This window comes from Mytilus trossulus, chromosome 10 (genome assembly GCF_036588685.1).
Source record: "Mytilus trossulus isolate FHL-02 chromosome 10, PNRI_Mtr1.1.1.hap1, whole genome shotgun sequence".
Classification (NCBI taxonomy): domain Eukaryota; kingdom Metazoa; phylum Mollusca; class Bivalvia; order Mytilida; family Mytilidae; genus Mytilus; species Mytilus trossulus.
The window spans coordinates 4,514,386-4,535,713 of record NC_086382.1 but is presented as its reverse complement, the minus strand read 5'-3'; the positions used below and the strand labels follow the sequence as shown (position 1 = coordinate 4,535,713).

The 21,328-nt window shown below is 32.0% G+C and overlaps 1 protein-coding gene across 1 annotated transcript in view; it reads left to right on the top strand.

Moving 5' to 3' along the window:
• Nucleotides 1–21,328, top strand: part of LOC134686630 (transmembrane cell adhesion receptor mua-3-like) — a 47,697-nt gene that overhangs the window by 14,016 nt on the left and 12,353 nt on the right. The window contains exons 3-12 of the mRNA XM_063546304.1: nucleotides 6,884–7,030; nucleotides 7,789–7,935; nucleotides 10,079–10,225; nucleotides 10,985–11,131; nucleotides 11,997–12,020; nucleotides 15,341–15,487; nucleotides 16,404–16,550; nucleotides 17,297–17,443; nucleotides 18,865–19,011; nucleotides 19,771–19,917. Coding sequence (XP_063402374.1) covers nucleotides 6,884–7,030; nucleotides 7,789–7,935; nucleotides 10,079–10,225; nucleotides 10,985–11,131; nucleotides 11,997–12,020; nucleotides 15,341–15,487; nucleotides 16,404–16,550; nucleotides 17,297–17,443; nucleotides 18,865–19,011; nucleotides 19,771–19,917 — 1,347 coding nt within the window. The remainder of the gene's footprint in view (nucleotides 1–6,883; nucleotides 7,031–7,788; nucleotides 7,936–10,078; nucleotides 10,226–10,984; nucleotides 11,132–11,996; nucleotides 12,021–15,340; nucleotides 15,488–16,403; nucleotides 16,551–17,296; nucleotides 17,444–18,864; nucleotides 19,012–19,770; nucleotides 19,918–21,328) is intronic.

The window sequence follows — 21,328 nt, the reverse complement described above, 5'->3', positions numbered from 1 at the left end:
CATTTTGTTTAAATGTAGAGATTTCCTGACCAACATAGGAAGATGTGGTGTGAGTGCCAATGAGACAACTCTCCATCCAAATAACAATTTAAAAATTAAACCATTATAGGTTAAAGTACGGCCTTCAACACGGAGCCTTGGTAATACTAAATTCACAGGCCCTTGAAGTTGACATGGCATGGGAACATAAAATAATTTACAGAGCTTTCTGTATATTTTTTTTTTTTTTAGATCTACAGTTTTAGGTTGCAATAGATAAAATCAAAACATTTTATGACAAACATGAGTTTTTTTTTAGGTTTTTGATAATTACTGACGAGACAATGGTTTAGTTTAATACATCAAAGTTGTGATGAAATAAATATTTGAAATAATACACGTCTATAACCTTTTTGGAATAATACACAGCTGCAGTTGCAAACTTTCCAGAGGTGCTATCCAGCACTTTGATTGAATAAGGGATTTCACATCATTTTGTTTAAATGTAGAGTTTTCCTGACCAACAAATCCCTTTAAATTTACCCAAATAAGTTCATTAGGATTAAACTCGCAGTGATATGGTGAGAGTCTTAGAACTTCATGTCCTTTCTTTTTCAAAAATTCATCAACCTTGTATACAGGGTCAATTTTTTGAGATTTAATAATTTCATATATCTGAGGTTTGGGTTTTTTCATGTCAAATTCCACACCAAGTCTATTTACAAAGTCAACTATGTCACCTTTTCTGGAATTAGATGTGGGAGGTTTTGTACCCTCGACACGCAAACTATGATACGAGACATTGTTCATTACTATAAGACTTTTTTTTGGCAAAGTAGGAACTAATTATTGTCCAATCCATTGATCAAAAATTTTGCTGTTCATCTCTGTATGGTAATCGCGTCTGTCCGAACTGATACCCTTAAAACTATATCACATCCCCTTAAAAAAAAATTCATATCCAGCATGCATAACAACAAATCTTTGACCTTTACCTAGGGGGATTTTTCTGTTTTTTGCATCTTCTGAACTAGTCCATTGATGTATGGTTGGTTTCAACCCAAGTTTCATCCAAATAAACAACAGTTTAACCTTCTTTATGCTTTTTCTTAATTGTCCTAAGATATTTTTCAACAAACCTTTTCTGTTTTTATCCACTTTCTTATACCTAAAGCCTTACTCATGCAGAGTTTTCCATAATTTGTATTTTATATTAGCTATAATATCATGATATTTTTCCAAAAGATGTTTTAATTTTTTTAATGTCACACATTCATATTTCCTAAATAAATTATGCACAATTTAGTTTTAATCAGATCTTTGTCAAACTGATCAATTTTGTCCTTTTTAGTTGAGACACTTTTTGACTTCAAGATTTCTTCTGATCCAAACATTTTTTATATAAAGCTTTCACTTACTTTCAAACAGTGGGCAGTTCTTTTTTATGCAATGAATGAAATGGAGCTCCCCGCTTTGACTGGGCAAGAAAATAATTGAACACTTTCAGAATTATTTCCTTTTTTTAGAAATTTATGGAGGCATGTTGATTTTTTTTTATTCATAAGTAAGAGAGATAAAGCATGAATTAAAAACAATATTAAAAAAGTCCTCTATTTATAACAAATGCATTTTGGGTTATAATTTATCTAATTTTATTTTCATTTTTGAAAGTCATATAAGATGTGGGTTTTTTTTTCAAGAAAAAGGTAAATATCAAATATATTCTGTAAATAATTATTTGTAAAACTTTTTAGAGCCTCTCCATTTTGTTTCTACCGTCACCATGCTTAAAGCATGAAAGGTTGCTTATATTCTTTCAGAAGGTATAAATTTATAATCAAATTAAGCTAACAAAAACTAAGATTTAGTAAAGGAAAAAAATAAAACATATGATTATAACATTTTCCCACTAATACCATATTTGAAGATACATGCAAGTTCATTTATAAAATCATAAAAACACTTAAGATGATGGTCATTTTATATAACAGGTATAGTGTCCTTTAATATTAGAATGAGTAAAGTCACATGGTACAATGAAACAGGTTTAAAGAAACGCGCGTCTGGCGTACTAAATTATAATACTGGTACTTTTGATAACGATTTACACCATTGGGTCGATGCCACTGCTGGTGGACGTTTCGTCCCCGCGGGTATCACCAGCCCAGTAGTTAACACTTCGGTGTTGACATGAATATCAATAATGTGGTCCTTTTTATAAATTTTCCTGTTTACAAAACTTTGAATTTTTCGTAAAACTAAGGATTTTCTTATCCCAGGTATAGATTACCTAAGCCGTATTTGGCACAACTTTTTGGAATTTTGGATCCTCAATGCTCTTCAACTTTGTACTTGTTTTGCTTTATAAATATTTTGATATGAGCGTCACTGATGAGTCTTATGTAGACGAAACGCGCGTCTGGCGTACTAAATTATAATCCTGGTACTTTTGATAACCAATTAAAGCACATGTCTAATGTTTTTGTTTGAATGAAAGGTTGTTTCACTACTCATACTTACTCCATTGAGTATTTTATTCTAAAAACAATTGAAGGAACATAGAGACCTAATTAGTAATTTTTGACTGTTTGTTCAAAACTATATTATTCATAGTCAGAGTTCGTATATATCATACATTAACATACATAGATGCCTCATGTTTCGAACTTTCGATCAGTCACATGTCCAATGTCCTTGACCTCATTTTCATGGTTCAGTGACTACTTTAAAAAAAAGTTAGTATTTGTTTGTAATATAAAGTTCTCTCTTATTATAAGTAATTGGATAACTATATTTGGTATGTGTCTACCTTGCAAGGTCCTCATTCCTGTCAGACAGTTTTCACTTGACCTCGACCTCATTTCATGGATCAGTGAACAAGGTTAAGTTTTGGTGGTCAAGTCCATATGTCAGATACTATAAGCAATAGGTCTAGAAAATTTGTTGTATGGAAGGACTGAAAGGTGTACATGTGCGAATGACAGGTATCATCTGACCTTGACTTCATTTTCATGGTTCAGTTGTTATAGTTAACTTTGTGTGTTTTGTTCTGTTTTTCTTATGCTATATGCAATAGGTCTACTATATTTGGAGTATGGAATGATTGTAAGGTGTACATGTCTTGCTGACAGGTGTCATCTGACCATGACCTCATTTTTATGGTTCAGTGGTCAAAGTTAAGTTTTTGGTCTATTTTGTTTGATACTATATGCAATAGGTCTACTATATTTTGTGTATGGAAATAATTTATGATCTATATGTCAGTCGCGCAGGTTTAATTTGACCTTGACCTCATTTTCACAGTTTGTTGCTTAGTGTTAAGTGTCTGTGTTTTGGTCTGTTTTTCTTAATTTATAAGCAATAGGTGAACTTTATTTGTTGTATGGAAGAATTATTAGCTGTACATATCTGCCTGGCATGGTTTATCTGACCTTGACCTGGGATTGATTTTGGGAGTTTTGGTCCAACGAATTAGGGGCCAAATGGGTCCAAAATTAAACTGTGTTTGATTTCATCAAAAAATGAATTATTGGGGTATTTTGATATGCCAAATCTCACCGTGTATTCAGATTCTTAATTTTTGTCCTGTTTTTAAATTGGTCTACATTAAGGTCCAAACGGTCCAAAATTAAACTTAGCTTGATTTTAATAAAAAATGAATTCTTCTAACTTTAGTAAAAGTAAATAGAAATCTATGAAATTTTAACACAAGGTTTATGACCATAAAAGGAAGGTTGGGATGGATTTTGGGTGTTTGGGTCCCAACAGTTTAGGAATTAGGGGCCAAAAAGGGCCCAAAATAAGCATTTTCTTGGTTTTCGAACAATAACTAGTATAAGTGAACAGAAATCTATGAAATTTTAACATAAGGTCTATGACCACAAAAAAAAAGGTTGCGATTGATTTTGGGAGTTTTAGTCCCAACAGTTTAGGAATTAGGGGCCAAAAGCAGGTCCCAAATAAGCATTTTTCTTGTTTGTTTTGCACAATAACTTTAGTATAAGTTAATAGAAATCTATGAAATTTTAACACAAGGTTTATGACCACAAAAGGAAGGTTTGGATTGATTTTGGGAGTTTTGGTCCTAACAAATTAGGGGCCAAAAGGGTCCAAAATTAAACTTTGTTTGATTTCATAACAAATGAATTATTGGGGTATTTTGATATGCCAAATCTAACCGTGTATTCAGATTCTTAATTTTTGGTCCTGTTTTTAAATTGGTCTACATTAAGGTCCAAACGGTCCAAAATTAAACTTAGCTTGATTTTAATAAAAATTGAATATTACGGGTTTTTTGATATGCTGAATCTAAACATGAACTTAGATTTTTGATTTTGGGCCCAGTTATCAAGTTGGTCTAAATCGGGGTCCAAAATTATTATATTAAGTATTGTGCAATAGCAAGAAATTTTCAATTGCACAGTATTGCGCAGTAGCAAGAAATCTTCAATTGCACAGTATTGTGCAATGCAAGAAATCTACAATTGCACAGTATTGCGCAATAGCAAGAAATGTCTAATTGCACACTATTGCGCAATAGCAAGAAAATTTTAATTGCACAGTGTTGCGCAATAGCAAGAAATATTCAATTGCACAGTATTGTCCCGTTTTCAAATTGGTCTACATTAAGGTCCAAAGGGTAAAAAAATTAAACTTTGTTTGATTTGAAAAAAAATTGAATAAATGGGGTTCTTTGATATATGCTGAATCCAACCATGTATTTATATTTTTGATATGTTGGCCCGGTTATCAAATTGGTCCACGGGTCTAAAATTGAACATTATTTGATTTCATCAAAAATTGAATTCTTGGGGTTCTATGATATGCTGAATCTAACCATGTATTTAGGTTTTGAATATTGGACCATGATAGGTAAATGTCCAATTAAAATCATTCAGTTTTTAAGTTTAAGTTCTTAGACCACATTCATTCTGTGTCAGAAACCTATGTTGTGTCAACTATTTAATCACAAACCAAATTCATAGCTGTATCAAGCTTGAATGTTGTATCCATACTTGCCCCAACTTTCCCGGGTTCGACTTCTGCGGTCGTATAAAGCTGCGCCCTGCCGAGCATCTGGTTTTTAATTCGTATAAAATGAGTTTACGGTTAGATAGATATCGTCAAGCTCATTTTGTCTGTTTGCTTTTATATTTGCTTTAGCGTGTTATAAATTGATACTAGTATTCAACTTAATACAATTTTCCATGTTAATCTCTTGTAGTTTAAACAATTCTCATCCGTTTTTTAAGTTTTTTACATCATTCGATTTCGTTTTAAAGGTAGAAGTTTAATATGAAACAGCGCCACCTTGATAATTTACAAACTAGGATTTCCCACAGGTGCTTTATAATTACCGTACTTTATAAAATCATGTGACTGATAAGAAATTCCATATGCCATTTTACAATCCCGGTAACACAGATAGGTATCAAAGGGTTCTTGCCGCTGACACTATAATTGGATAAAATCATATGACTTTAGTACAGAGCTCTCTAGGCCATGAACACATGCTAATTAGTCGTTGTTATTCCTTTTAAATATTACTTCCATGGGTCAATATTAAAGAAGTTTTGTTTATTGTTATTTCTGATTATATCAACCAATTATACTAGATAAATGCAACAGTGGTATACCACTGTTTAAAAGTCATAAATCGATTGAAAACAAATCTGGTTAACAAACTAAAACCAAGAATTGGTGAATTAATAGTTTTTATTTTATTTTTAAAGAAGTATTCTAATGCCAGTGATGGTAGTAATTGATTCAAATGAAACTGATCTCTATTTGTTTTTATCAATTTAATACACCAGTGCACGAGACTTTTTGTGGTATGCGCTGTTTGCTAGTTGGTCTGTCTGTCCATTGTCAACATGTTGGAGATTTAAAACACTTTAAATAAAGGCAACAGTAGAATACCGATGAATCCATGGACAAAAAACAAAATCGGGGTAACAAACTAAAACTCAGGGAAACGCATTAAATATAAGAGAAGAACAACGACACAACACTACAATGTAACACACACAGAAACGGACAAAGCATCAGACAAAATCCCACGAGAATAACAAATATAACATCAAAACCAAATACATGAATTTGTATATCAATTGACTTGAGCTTCTTTTTCTTTTTATGCCCCATTTATTGGCATTATGTTTTCTAATCTGTGCGTCCGTTTGTTGGTTTGTCTGTCCGTCCGTTCGTTCCGCATCAGGTTAAAGTTTTTGGTCGAGGTAGTTTTTGATGAAATTGAAGTGTAATCATTTTGAAACTTAGTACACATGTTCCTTATGATATGATCTTTTTAATTTTAATGCTAAATTAGAGATTTTCCCCATTTTCATGGTCCACTGAACAAAAAAAATGATAGTGCGGATGGGGCATCTGTGTACTTAGGACACATTCTTGTTTTATAAATTTTAGATTTTATGTTTTTGAGTTATGGGGTTTTATTCATTAAAAAAGGGGGGATTTTCAAGTTTTCGGACAATAACTCAAGAATGCTGTCAGTAACTTGCAAGAAATTTGGGTGAATTATTTAAATCTATTGACATGAACTCCCTTTTGATTTTTATAAATTTTGGATTTTGCATTTCTGAGTTATAGGGTTTTGTTTATAAAAAATGGATAGTTTTCAGACAATAACTCAAAAAAGCTTCCAACAATTTTCATGAAACTATGGTGAATTGTTTATTAATAAATATTGAATATTCTTTTAATTTTCAGAGATTTCAAATATGAACAATGATGAAATTGAGAAGTAATTGAACTTCACTCTTTGAAAATGTGACTTGCATATCATGTGCCTATTGCGCAGCTATTTATTCATATTGTCACACTATAATTAAGAAAATTGATGATTAAAGTGAATTAAATGATCTAACATTAAGAATAATTTCAGTGAAAGAATTAGGAGTAGCCTGTACAAAGAATGGACAATCATTAGAATGTAAAGATGCACAAGGCATATGTCAGAGTAATGCCTGTAGTTGTAATTCTGGATTTTTTGACAATAATTTTGAAGGTGCTGCTGGAACATGTGAAGCAGGTTGGTAGATTTATTTATTCTAAGGTCAATATTAAAGAAGTTTTTTATTGTAATATTTGATTCAATTTATGGCCATTTATGGGCATTATGTTTTCTGGTCTGTGTGTGCGTCTGTTCGTTTGTTTGTGCGTCCCTCCGTCTGTCTGTCCATTCGTCTCGCATCAGGTTAAAGTTTTAAGTCGAGGTAGTTTTTGATGAAGTTGAAGTCCAATCATTTTGAAACTTAGTACACATGTTCCTTATGATACGATCTTTTTAGTTTAATGCCAAATTAGAGATTTTACCCCATTGTCACGGTCTACTGAACCAAAAAAAATCATTTAAAAAGGGGGGATTTTCAAGTTTTCGGACAATAACTCAAGTATGGTGTCAGTAACTTGCAAGAAATTTGGGTGAATTGTTTAAATCTATTGACATGAGCTCTCTTTTCATTTTTATAAATTTTGGATTTTGCATTTCTGAGTTATAGGGTTTTATTTATAAAAAATGGAGATTTTCCAGTTTTCAGACAATAACTCAAAAATGCTTTCAACAATTTTCATAAAACTATGGTGAATTGTTTGTAAATAGTGATGTAAGATTCCTTTTAATTTTCAGAGATTTCAAATATGAAATTGAGAAGTAATTGAACGTCATTCTTTAAAAATGTGACTTGCATATCATGCGCTTATTGCGCAGCTGTGTATTCAATTTGTCACACTATAATTAAGAAAATTGATGATTAAAGTGAAATGATCTAACATTAAGAATAATTTCAGTGAGGGAATTAGGAGTAGCCTGTACAAAGAATGGACAATCATTAGAATGTAAAGATGCACAAGGCATATGTCAGAGTAATGCCTGTAGTTGTAATTTTGGATTTTTTGACAATAATTTTGAAGTTGCTGCTGGAACATGTGAATCAGGTTGGTAGACTGATTTATTCTAAGGTCAATATTAAAGAAGTTTTTTGTCTCGCTTAACGAAGTCAAAAAACGAGACATAGGTATGGTGTTTCCTGTGTCGGCGGCGACGGCGGCGTCAACAATGTATTATTTTGTGATTAGGTCTAGTTTATGGTGAACTACTAGTAGTAAGTCAAAGATATTTGGAATGCAGTTGTATAAGTATTGGAACACCTCATTACCATGGAGATTATTTGATCCCGCCCTTATGTGATTAGGTCAGTGTATGGGGAACCAGTATAGGTAAAGTAATGATTATTGGTATGCAGTTGTATAAGCATGAGCATATCTCATTTCCATGGAGATTATTTGGCACTGCCCCCTCATTCATAGTCAATTGACTTTGAAATGTTTGCTTAGCTTAAATGTATTAGTTTGTGATTAGGTCAGTTTATGGGGATCCACTAGTCATAGGTTAATGATAATTGGTATGCAGTTGTATAAGCATTGGCATACCTCATTTCCATGGAGATTATTTGTCTCCACCCCTTGAGTCATGATCTATTGACTGAAACTTTTGCTAAGTTTTCATGTATTAGTTTGTGATTAGGTCAGTTATGGGGAACCAGTAGTGGTAGGTCAATGATAATTGGTATGCGGTTGTATTATCATTGGCACATCTCATTACCATTGATTTTTTTACCCTCCCCCTCAGTTATGGTTTATTGACTTTGAAATTTTGATTATTTTACATGTATGAGTTTGTGTTTAGGTTTGTTTATGGAGAACTACTTAATGATAAGTCAATGGTATTTGGTATGCAATTGTATTAGCATCGACACATCTCATTTCCATGGAAATTGTTTAGCCATGTACCTTCAGTCATAGTTGATTGACTTTAAAAATTTGCTTAACTTACATGTTAAAATGTTGCTATTATTTATTTCAACATTTGCATTATCGAAATTACAAAAAAGCGAGACATATCTCTGTGATAACAGTTTATTTATTGAAATTTTTGATTCTATCAACCAATTATACAAGATAAAGGAAAAAGTGCTATACCACTGTTTAAAAGTCATAAATCGATTGAAAACAAATTTGGTTAATAAACTAAAACCAAGAATTGGTGAATTATTAGTTATGATTTTATTTTTAAAGAAGTATTCTGATGCTAGTGATGGTAGTAATTGATTCAAATAAAACTGATCTCTTTTTTTTATCAATTTAATACACCAGTTCACGAGACTTTTTGTGGTATGCGTTAATTGCTAGTCTGTCCGTTGTCAACATGTTGGAGATTAAAAACACTTTAACCAATTTGCATAAAACTTTGGTGAATTGTTTATATCTATTGACTTGAGCTCCTTTTTTCCTTTTTATGGCCCAATTATGGGCATTATGTTTTCTGGTCTATGCGTCTGTATGTGCTTCCGTCTGTTCGTTTGTCTGTCCGTCAGTTCGTCCCGCATCAGGTTAAAGTTTTAGGTCGAGGTAGTTTTTGATGAAGTTGAATTCCAATCATTTTGAAACATAAGAACACATGTTCCTTATGATATGATTTTTTAAATTTTTATGCCAAATTAGAGATTTTACCCTATTTTGACGGTCCACTGAACATAGAAAATGATAGTGCGGATGGGGCATCTGTGTTCTAAGAACACATTCTTGTTTTATAAATTTTAGATTTTATGTTTTTGAGTTATGGGGTTTTATTCATTAAAAAAGGGGGATTTTCAAGTTTTCGGACAATAACTCAAGGATGCTGTCAGTAACTTGCAAGAAATTTGGTTGAATTGTTTAAATCTATTGACATGAGCTCCCTTTTGATTTTTATAAATTTTGGATTTTGCATTTCTGAGTTATAGGGTTTTGTTTATAAAAAATGATGATATTTTCCAGTTTTCAGACAATAACTCAAAAAAGCTTTCAACAATTTTCATGAAACTATGGTGAATTGTTTATAAATATTGAATATTCTTTTAATTTTCAGAGATTTCAAATATGAACAATGATGAAATTGAGAAGTAATTGAACTTCACTCTTTGAAAATGTGACTTGCATATCATGCGCCTATTGCGCAGCTATTTATTCATTTTGTCACTCTATAATTAAGAAAATTGATGATTAAAGTGAAATGATCTAACATTAAGAATAATTTCAGTGAAGGAATTAGGAGTAGCCTGTACAAAGAATGGACAATCATTAGAATGTAAAGATGCACAAGGCATATGTCATAGTAATGCCTGTAGTTGTAATTCTGGATTTTTTGACAATAATTTTGAAGGTGCTGCTGGAACATGTGAAGCAGGTTGGTAGATTTATTTATTCTAAGGTCAATATTAAAGAAGTTTTTTATTGTAATTTTTGATTCTATTTATGGCCATTTATGGGCATTATGTTTTCTGGTTTGTGAATGCGTATGTTCGTTTGTTTGTGCGTCCCTCCGTCTGTCTGTCCATTCGTCTCGCATCAGGTTAAAGTTTTAAGTCGAGGTAGTTTTTGATGAAGTTGAAGTCCAATCATTTTGAACCTTAGTACACATGTTCCTTATGATACGATCTTTTTAGTTTTAATGCCAAATTAGAGATTTTACCCCATTGTCAAGGTCTACTGAACCAAAAAAAATCATTTAAAAAGGGGGGATTTTCAAGTTTTCGGACAATAACTCAAGAATGGTGTCAGTAACTTGCAAGAAATTTGGGTGAATTGTTTAAATCTATTGACATGAGCTCTCTTTTCATTTTTATAAATTTTGGATTTTGCATTTCTGAGTTATAGGGTTTTATTTATAAAAAATGGAGATTTTCAAGTTTTCAGACAATAACTCAAAAATGCTTTCAACAATTTTCATAAAACTATGGTGAATTGTTTGTAAATAGTGATGTAAGATTCCTTTTAATTTTCAGAGATTTCAAATATGAAATTGAGAAGTAATTGAACGTCATTCTTTAAAAATGTGACTTGCATATCATGCGCTTATTGCGCAGCTGTGTATTCAATTTGTCACACTATACTTAAGAAAATTGATGATTAAAGTGAAATGATCTAACATTAAGAATAATTTCAGTGAAGGAATTAGGAGTAGCCTGTACAAAGAATGGACAATCATTAGAATGTAAAGATGCACAAGGCATATGTCAGAGTAATGCCTGTAGTTGTAATTCTGGATTTTTTGACAATAATTTTGAAAGTGCTGCTGGAACATGTGAACAAGGTTGGTTAATTTATTTATTCTAAGGTCAATATTAAAGAAGTTTTTTGTCTCGCTTAACGGAGTCAAAAAGCGAGACATAGGTATTGTGTTTCCGGCGTCGGCGGCGGCGTCGAAAATGTTTTAGTTTGTGATTAGGTCTAGTTTATGGTGAACTACTAGTAGTAAGTCAAAGATATTTGGAATGCAGTTGTATAAGTATTGGCACACCTCATTACCATGGAGATTATTTGACCCCGCCCTTATGTGATTAGGTCAGTGTATGGGGAACCACTCTAGGTAAAGTAATGATAATTGGTATGCAGTTGTATAAGCATGAGCATATCTCATTTCCATGGAGATTATTTGGCCCCGCACCCTCATTGATGGTCTATTGACTTTGAAATGTTTGCTTAGTTTTAATGTATTAGTTTGTGATTAGGTCAGTTTATGGGGATCCACTAGTCATAGGTTAATGATAATTGGTATGCAGATGTATAAGTATTGGCACACCTCATTACCATGGAGATTATTTGACCCCGCCCTTATGTGATTAGGTCAGTGTATGGGGAACCACTATAGGTAAAGTAATGATAATTGGTATGCAGTTGTATAAGCATGAGCATATATCATTTCCATGGAGATTATTTGGCCCCGCCCCCTCATTTATGGTCTATTGACTTTGAAATGTTTGCTTAGTTGTAATGTATTAGTTTGTGATTATGTCAGTTTATGGGGATCCACTAGTCATAGGTTAATGATAATTGGTATGCAGTTGTATAAGCTTTGACATACCTCATTTCCATGGAGATTATTTGTCTCCACCCCTTGAGTCATTATCTATTGACTGAAACTTTTGCTAAGTTTTCATGTATTAATTTGTGATTAGGTCAGTTATGGGGAACCAGTAGTGGTAAGTCAATGATAATTGGTATGCGGTTGTATTATCATTGGCACATCTCATTACCATGGATTATTTTTACCCTCCCCCTCAGTTATGGTTTATTGACTTTTAAATTTTGATTATTTTACATGTGTGAGTTTGTGTTTAGGTTTGTTTATGGAGAACTACTAAATGATAAGTCAATGGTATTTGGTATGCCATTGTATTAGCATCGGCACATCTCATTTCCATGGTAATTGTTTAGCCATGTACCTTCAGTCATAGTTTATTGACTTTGAAAATTTGCTAAACTTACATGTTAAAATGTTGTTATTATTTATTTCAACATTTGCATTATCGAAATTACAAAAAAGCGAGACATATCTCTGTGATAACAGTTTATTTATTGAAATTTTTGATTCTATCAACCAATTGTACTAGATAAAGGAAAAAGTGTTATACCACTGTTTAAAAGTCATAAATCGATTGAAAACAAATTTGGTTAATAAACTAAAACCAAGAATTGGTGAATTATTAGTTTTGATTTTATTTTTAAAGAAGTATTTTGATGCTAGTGATGGTAGTAATTGATTAAAATAAATCTGATTTTTTTTTTTAATCAATTTAATACACCAGTTCACGATACTTTTTGTGGTATGCGTCAATTGCTAGTTGGTCTGTCTGTCCGTTGTCAACATGTTGGAGATAAAAAATACTTTCACCAATTTGCATAAAACTTTGGTGAATTGTTTATATCTATTGACTTGAGCTCCTTTTTTAGCTCACCTGGCCCGAAGGGCCAAGTGAGCTTTTCTCATCACTTGGCGTCCGTCGTCCGTCGTCGTCCGTCGTCGTCCGTCGTCGTTAACTTTTACAAAAATCTTCTCCTCTGAAACTACTGAGCCAAATCAAACCAAACTTGGCCACAATCATCATTGGGGTATCTAGTTTAAAAAATGTGTGGCGTGACCCGGTCAACCAACCAAGATGGCCGCCACGGCTAAAAATAGAACATAGGGGTAAAATGCAGTTTTTGGCTTATAACTCAAAAACCAAAGCATTTAGAGCAAATCTGACATGGGGGTAAAAATGTTTATCAGGTCAAGATCTATCTGCCCTAAAATTTTCAGATGAATCGGTCAATCGGTTGTTGGGTTGCTGCCCCTGAATTGGTAATTTTGAGGAAATTTTGCTGTTTTTGGTTATTATCTTGAATATTATTATAGATAGAGATAAACTGTAAACAGCAATAATGTTCAGCAAAGTATGATCTACAAATAAGTCAATATGACCAAAATGGTCAGTTGACCCGTTTAGGAGTTATTGCCCTTTATAGTAAATTTTTAACCATTTTTCGTAAATTAAAGTAATCTTTTACAAAAATCTTCTCCTCTGAAACTACTTGGCCAAATTAATCCAAACTTGGCCACAATCATCTTTGGGGTATCTAGTTTAAAAAATGTGTGGCGTGACCTGGTCAACCAACCAAGATGGCCGCCACCGCTAAAAATAGAACATAGGGGTAAAATGCAGTTTTTGGCTTATAACTCAAAAACCAAAGCATTTTGAGGAAATCTGACATGGGATAAAAATGTTTATCAGGTCAAGAACTATCTGCCCTGAAATTTTCAGATGAATCGGTCAATCGGTTGTTGGGTTGCTGCCCCTGAATTGGTAATTTTGAGGAAATTTTGCTGTTTTTGGTTATTATCTTGAATATTATTATAGATAGAGATAAATTGTAAACAGCAATAATGTTCAGCAAAGTAAGATCTACAAATAAGTCAACATGACCAAAATGGTCAGTTGACCCTTTTAGGAGTTATTGCCCTTTATAGTCAATCTTTAACCATTTTTCATAAATCTAAGTAATCTTTTACAAAATCTCAACTGAAACTACTAGGCCACAATCATCTTTGGGGTATTTAGTTTGAAAAATGTGTCCGATGACCTGGCCATTCAACCAAGATGGCCGCCACGGCTAAAAATAGAACATAGGGGTAAAATGCAGTTTTTTGCTTATAACTATGAAACCAAAGCATCTAGAGCAAATCTGACAAGAAGTTAAATTGTTAATCAAGTCAATATCTATCTGCCCTGAATTTTTCAGATGAATTGGACAACTGGTTGTTGGGTTGCTGCCCTCCAATTGGTAATTTTTAAAGAAATTTTGCCGTTTTTGGTTATCTTGAATACTATTATAGATAGCGATAAACTGTAAACAGCAATAATGTTCAGCAAAGTAAGATCTACAAATAAGTCAACATGACCTAAATGGTCAATTGACCCCTTAAGGAGTTATTGCCCTTTATAGTCAATTTTTAACAATTTTCATTAATTTGGTAAATTTATGTAAATTTTTACCAAATATAGTTCTCTGTTACTAATGGGCAAAGTTCATGATAGATATAATTGTAAGAAGCAAAATCGTTCAGTAAAGTAAGAACTTCAAACACATCACCATCACCAAAATACAATTTTGTCATGAATCCATTTGTGTCCTTTGTTTAATATGCACATAGACCAAGGTGAGCGACACAGGCTCTTTAGAGCCTCTAGTTCCTTTTTATGGCCCAATTATGGGCATTATGTTTTCTGGTCTGTGCGTCTGTCTGTGCTTCCGTCTGTTCGTTTGTCTGTCCGTCAGTTCGTCCCGCATCAGGTTAAAGTTTTAGGTCAAGGTAGTTTTTGATGAAGTTGAATTCCAATCATTTTGAAACATAAGTACACATGTTCCTTATGATATGATTTTTCAAATTTTAATGCCAAATTAGAGATTTTACCCTATTTTGACGGTCCACTGAACATAGAAAATGATAGTGCGGATGGGGCATCTGTGTTCTAAGAACACATTCTTGTTTTATAAATTTTAGATTTTATGTTTTTGAGTTATGGGGTTTTATTCATTAAAAAAGGGGGATTTTCAAGTTTTCGGACAATAACTCAAGGATGCTGTCAGTAACTTGCAAGAAATTTGGGTGAATTGTTTAAATCTATTGACATGAACTCCCTTTTGATTTTTATAAATTTTGGATTTTGCATTTCTGAGTTATAGGGTTTTGTTTATAAAAAATGATGATATTTTCCAGTTTTCAGACAATAACTCAAAAAAGCTTTCAACAATTTTCATGAAACTATGGTCAATTGTTTATAAATATTGAATATTCTTTTAATTTTCAGAGATTTCAAATATGAACAATGATGAAATTGAGAAGTACTTGAACTTCATCTTTGAAAATGTGACTTGCATATCATGCGCCTATTGGGCAGCTATTTATTCATTTTGTCACACTATAATTAAGAAAATTGATGATTAAAGTGAAATGATCTAACATTAAGAATAATTTCAGCGAAGGAATTAGGAGTAGCCTGTACAAAGAATGGACAATCATTAGAATGTAAAGATGCACAAGGCATATGTCATAGTAATGCCTGTAGGTGTAATTCTGGATTTTTTGACAATAATTTTGAAGGTGCTGCTGGAACATGTGAAGCAGGTTGGTAGATTTATTTATTCTAAGGTCAATATTAAAGAAGTTTTTTATTGTAATTTTTGATTCTATTTATGACCATTTATGGGCATTATGTTTTCTGGTCTGTGTGTGCGTCTGTTCGTTTGATTGTGCGTCCCTCCATCTGTCTGTCCATTCGTCTCGCATCAGGTTAAAGTTTTAAGTCGAGGTAGTTTTTGATGAAGTTGAAGTCCAATCATTTTGAAACTTAGTACACATGTGTCTTATAATACGATCTTTTTAGTTTTAATGCCAAATTAGAGATTTTACCCCATTGTCACGGTCTACTGAACCAAAAAAAAAATCATTTAAAAAGGGGGGATTTTCAAGTTTTCGGACAATAACTCAAGAATGGTGTCAGTAACTTGCAAGAAATTTGGGTGAATTGTTTAAATCTATTGACATGAGCTCTCTTTTCATTTTTATAAATTTTGGATTTTGCATTTCTGAGTTATAGGGTTTTATTTATAAAAAAATGGAGATTTTCAAGTTTTCAGACAATAACTCAAAAATGCTTTCAACAATTTTCATAAAACTATGGTGAATTGTTTGTAAATAGTGATGTAAGATTCCTTTTAATTTTGAGAGGTTTCAAATATGAAATTGAGAAGTAATTGAACGTCATTCTTTAAAAATGTGACTTGCATATCATGCACTTTTTGCGCAGCAACAATTTTCATGAAACTATGGTGAAGTGTTTATAAATATTGAATATTCTTTTAATTTTCAGAGATTTCAAATATGAACAATGATGAAATTGAGAAGTAATTGAACTTCACTCTTTGAAAATGTGACTTGCATATCATGCGCCTATTGCGCAGCTATTTATTCATTTTGTCACACTATAATTAAGAAAATTGATGATTAAAGTGAAATGATCTAACATTAAGAATAATTTCAGTGAAGGAATTAGGAGTAGCCTGTACAAAGAATGGACAATCATTAGAATGTAAAGATGCACAAGGCATATGTCATAGTAATGCCTGTAGGTGTAATTCTGGATTTTTTGACAATAATTTTGAAGGTGCTGCTGGAACATGTGAAGCAGGTTGGTAGATTTATTTATTCTAAGGTCAATATTAAAGAAGTTTTTTATTGTAATTTTTGATTCTATTTATGGCCATTTATGGGCATTATGTTTTCTGGTCTGTGTGTGCGTCTGTTCGTTTGTTTGTGCGTCCCTCCGTCTGTCTGTCCATTCGTCTCGCATCATGTTAAAGTTTTAAGTCGAGGTAGTTTTTGATGAAGTTTGAAACTTAGTACACATGTTCCTTATAATACGATCTTTTTAGTTTTAATGCCAAATTAGAGATTTTACCCCATTGTCACGGTCTACTGAACCAAAAAAAAAATCATTTAAAAAGGGGGGATTTTCAAGTTTTCGGACAATAACTCAAGAATGGTGTCAGTAACTTGCAAGAAATTTGGGTGAATTGTTTAAATCTATTGACATGAGCTCTCTTTTCATTTTTATAAATTTTGGATTTTGCATTTCTGAGTTATAGGGTTTTATTTATAAAAAATGGAGATTTTCCAGTTTTCAGACAATAACTCAAAAATGCTTTCAACAATTTTCATAAAACTATGGTGAATTGTTTGTAAATAGTGATATAAGATTCCTTTTAATTTTCAGAGATTTCAAATATGAAATTGAGAAGTAATTGAACGTCATTCTTTAAAAATGTGACTTGCATATCATGCGCTTTTTGCGCAGCTGTGTATTCAATTTGTCACACTATAATTACGAAAATTGATGATTAAAGTGAAATGATCTAACATTAAGAATAATTTCAGTGAGGGAATTAGGAGTAGCCTGTACAAAGAATGGACAATCATTAGAATGTAAAGATGCACAAGGCATATGTCAGAGTAATGCCTGTAGTTGTAATTCTGGATTTTTTGACAATAATTTTGAAGTTGCTGCTGGAACATGTGAATCAGGTTGGTAGAGTTTGTTTTTAGGTTTGTTTATGGAGAACTACTTAATGATAAGTCAATGGTATTTGATATGCCATTGTATTAGCATCGGCACATCTCATTTCAATGATAATTGTTTAGCCATGTACCTTCAGTCATAGTTTATTGACTTTGAAAATTTGCTTAACTTACATGTTAAAATGTTGCTATTATTTATTTCAACATTTGCATTATCGAAATTACAAAAAAGCGAGACATATCTCTGTGATAACAGTTTATTTATTGAAATTTTTGATTCTATAAACCAATTATACTAGATAAAGGAAAAAGTGTTATACCACTGTTTAAAAGTCATAAATCGATTGAAAACAAATTTGGTTAATAAACTAAAACAAAGAATTGGTGAATTATTTGTTTTGATTTTATTTTTAAAGAAGTATTCTGATGCTAGTGATGGTAGTAATTGATTAAAATAAATCTGATCTCTTTTTTTTTAATCAATTTAATACACCAGTTCACGATACTTTTTGTGGTATGCGTCAATTGCTAGTTGGTCTGTCTGTCCGTTGTCAACATGTTGGAGATTAAAAACAGTTTAACCAATTTGCATAAAACTTTGGTGAATTGTTTATATCTATTGACTTGAGCTCCTTTTTTTCTTTTTATGGCCAAATTATGGGCATTATGTTTTCTGGTCTGTGCGTCTGTCTGTGCTTCCGTCTGTTCGTTTGTCTGTCCGTCAGTTCGTCCCGCATCAGGTAAAAGTTTTAGGTCGAGGTAGTTTTTGATGAAGTTGAATTCCAATCATTTTGAAACATAAGTACACATGTTCCTTATGATATGATTTTTTAAATTTTAATGCCAAATTAGAGATTTTACCCTATTTTGACGGTCCACTGAACATAGAAAATGATAGTGCGGATGGGGCATCTGTGTTCTTAGGACACATTCTTGTTTTATAAATTTTAGATTTTATGTTTTTGAGTTATGGGGTTTTATTTATTAAAAAAGGGGGAATTTTCAAGTTTTCGGACAATAACTCAAGAATGCTGTCAGTAATTTGCAAGAAATTTGGGTGAATTGTTTAAATCTATTGACATGAACTCCCTTTTGATTTTAATAAATTTTGGATTTTGCATTTCTGAGTTATAAGGTTTTGTTTATTAAAAATGGATATTTTCCAGTTTTCAGACAATAACTCAAAAAAGCTTTCAACAATTTTCATGAAACTATGGTGAATTGTTTATAAATATTGAATATTCTTTTAATTTTCAGAGATTTCAAATATGAACAATGATGAAATTGAGAAGTAATTGAACTTCACTCTTTGAAAATGTGACTTGCATATCATGCGCCTATTGCGCAGCTATTTATTCATTTTGTCACACTATAATTAAGAAATTGATGATTAAAGTGAAATGATCTAACATTAAGAATAATTTCAGTGAAGGAATTAGGAGTAGCCTGTACAAAGAATGGACAATCATTAGAATGTAAAGATGCACAAGGCATATGTCATAGTAATGCCTGTAGGTGTAATTCTGGATTTTTTGACAATAATTTTGAAGGTGCTGCTGGAACATGTGAAGCAGGTTGGTAGATTTATTTATTCTAAGGTCAATATTAAAGAAGTTTTTTATTGTAATTTTTGATTCTATTTATGGCCATTTATGGGCATTATGTTTTCTGGTCTGTGTGTGCGTCTGTTCGTTTGTTTGTGCGTCCCTCCGTCTGTCTGTCCATTCGTCTCGCATCAGGTTAAAGTTTTAAGTCGAGGTAGTTTTTTATGAAGTTGAAGTCCAATCATTTTGAAACTTAGTACACATGTTCCTTATAATACGATCTTTTTAGTTTTAATGCCAAATTAGAGATTTTACCCCATTGTCACGGTCTACTGAACCAAAAAAAATCATTTAAAAAGGGGGGATTTTCAAGTTTTCGGACAATAACTCAAGAATGGTGTCAGTAACTTGCAAGAAATTTGGTTGAATTGTTTAAATCTATTGACATGAGCTCTCTTTTCATTTTTATAAATTTTGGATTTTGCATTTCTGAGTTATAGGGTTTTATTTATAAAAAATGGAGATTTTCCAGTTTTCAGACAATAACTCAAAAATGCTTTCAACAATTTTCATAAAACTATGGTGAATTGTTTGTAAATAGTGATGTAAGATTCCTTTTAATTTTCAGAGATTTCAAATATGAAATTGAGAAGTAATTGCACGTCATTCTTTAAAAATGTGACTTGCATATCATGCGCTTTTTGCGCAGCTGTGTATTTAATTTGTCACACTATAATTACGAAAATTGATGATTAAAGTGAAATGATCTAACATTAAGAATAATTTCAGTGAAGGAATTAGGAGTAGCCTGTACAAAGAATGGACAATCATTAGAATGTAAAGATGCACAAAGCATATGTCAGAGTAATGCCTGTAGTTGTAATTCTGGATTTTTTGACAATAATTTTGAAGTTGCTGCTGGAACATGTGAATCAGGTTGGTAGAGTTTGTGTTTAGGTTTGTTTATGGAGAACTACTTAATGATAAGTCAATGGTATTTGGTATGCCATTGTATTAGCATCGGCACATCTCATTTCCATGGTAATTGTTTAGCCATGTACCTTCAGTCATAGTTTATTGACTTTGAAAATTTGCTTAACTTACATGTTAAAATGTTGCTATTATTTATTTCAACATTTGCATTATCGAAATTACAAAAAAGCGAGACATATCTCTGTGATAACAGTTTATTTATTGAAATGTTTGATTCTATCAACCAATTATACTAGATAAAGGAAAAAGTGTTATACCACTGTTTAAAAGTCATAAATCGATTGAAAACAAATCTGGTAAACAAATTCAAACCGAGAATTGGTGAATTATTAGTTTTGATTTTATTTTTAAAGAAGTATTCTGATGCTAGTGATGGTAGTAATTGATTAAAATAAAACTTATCTCTTTTTTTTTTTATCAATTTAATACACCAGTTCACGAGACTTTTTGTGGTATGCGTTAATTGCTAGTTGGTCTGTCTGTCCGTTGTCAACATGTTGGAGATTAAAAACAGTTTAACCAATTTGCATAAAACTTTGGTGAATTGTTTATATCTATTGACTTGAGCTCCTTTTTTCCTTTTTATGGCCCAATTATGGGCATTATGTTTTCTGGTCTGTGCGTCTGTCTGTGCTTCCGTCTGTTCGTTTGTCTGTCCGTCAGTTCGTCCCGCATCAGGTTAAAAATTTAGGTCGAGGTAGTTTTTGATGAAGTTGAATTCCAATCATTTTGAAACATAAGTACACATGTTCCTTATGATATGATTTTTTAAATTTTAATGCCAAATAAGGGATTTTACCCTATTTTGACGGTCCACTGAACATAGAAAATGATAGTGCGGATGGGGCATCTGTGTTCTTAGGACACATTCTTGTTTTATAAATTTTAGATTTTATGTTTTTGAGTTATGGGGTTTTATTCATTAAAAAAGGGGGGATTTTTAAGTTTTCGGACAATAACTCAAGAATGCTGTCAGTAATTTGCAAGAAATTTGGGTGAATTGTTTAAATCTATTGACATGAACTCCCTTTTGATTTTTATAAATTTTGGATTTTGCATTTCTGAGTTATAAGGTTTTGTTTATTAAAAATGGATATTTTCCAGTTTTCAGACAATAACTCAAAAAAGCTTTCAACAATTTTCATGAAACTATGGTAAATTGTTTATAAATATTGAATATTCTTTTAATTTTCAGAGATTTCAAATATGAACAATGATGAATTGAACTTCACTCTTTGAAAATGTGACTTGCATATCATGCGCCTATTGCGCAGCTATTTATTCATTTTGTCACACTATAATTAAGAAAATTGATGATTAAAGTGAAATGATCTAACATTAAGAATAATTTCAG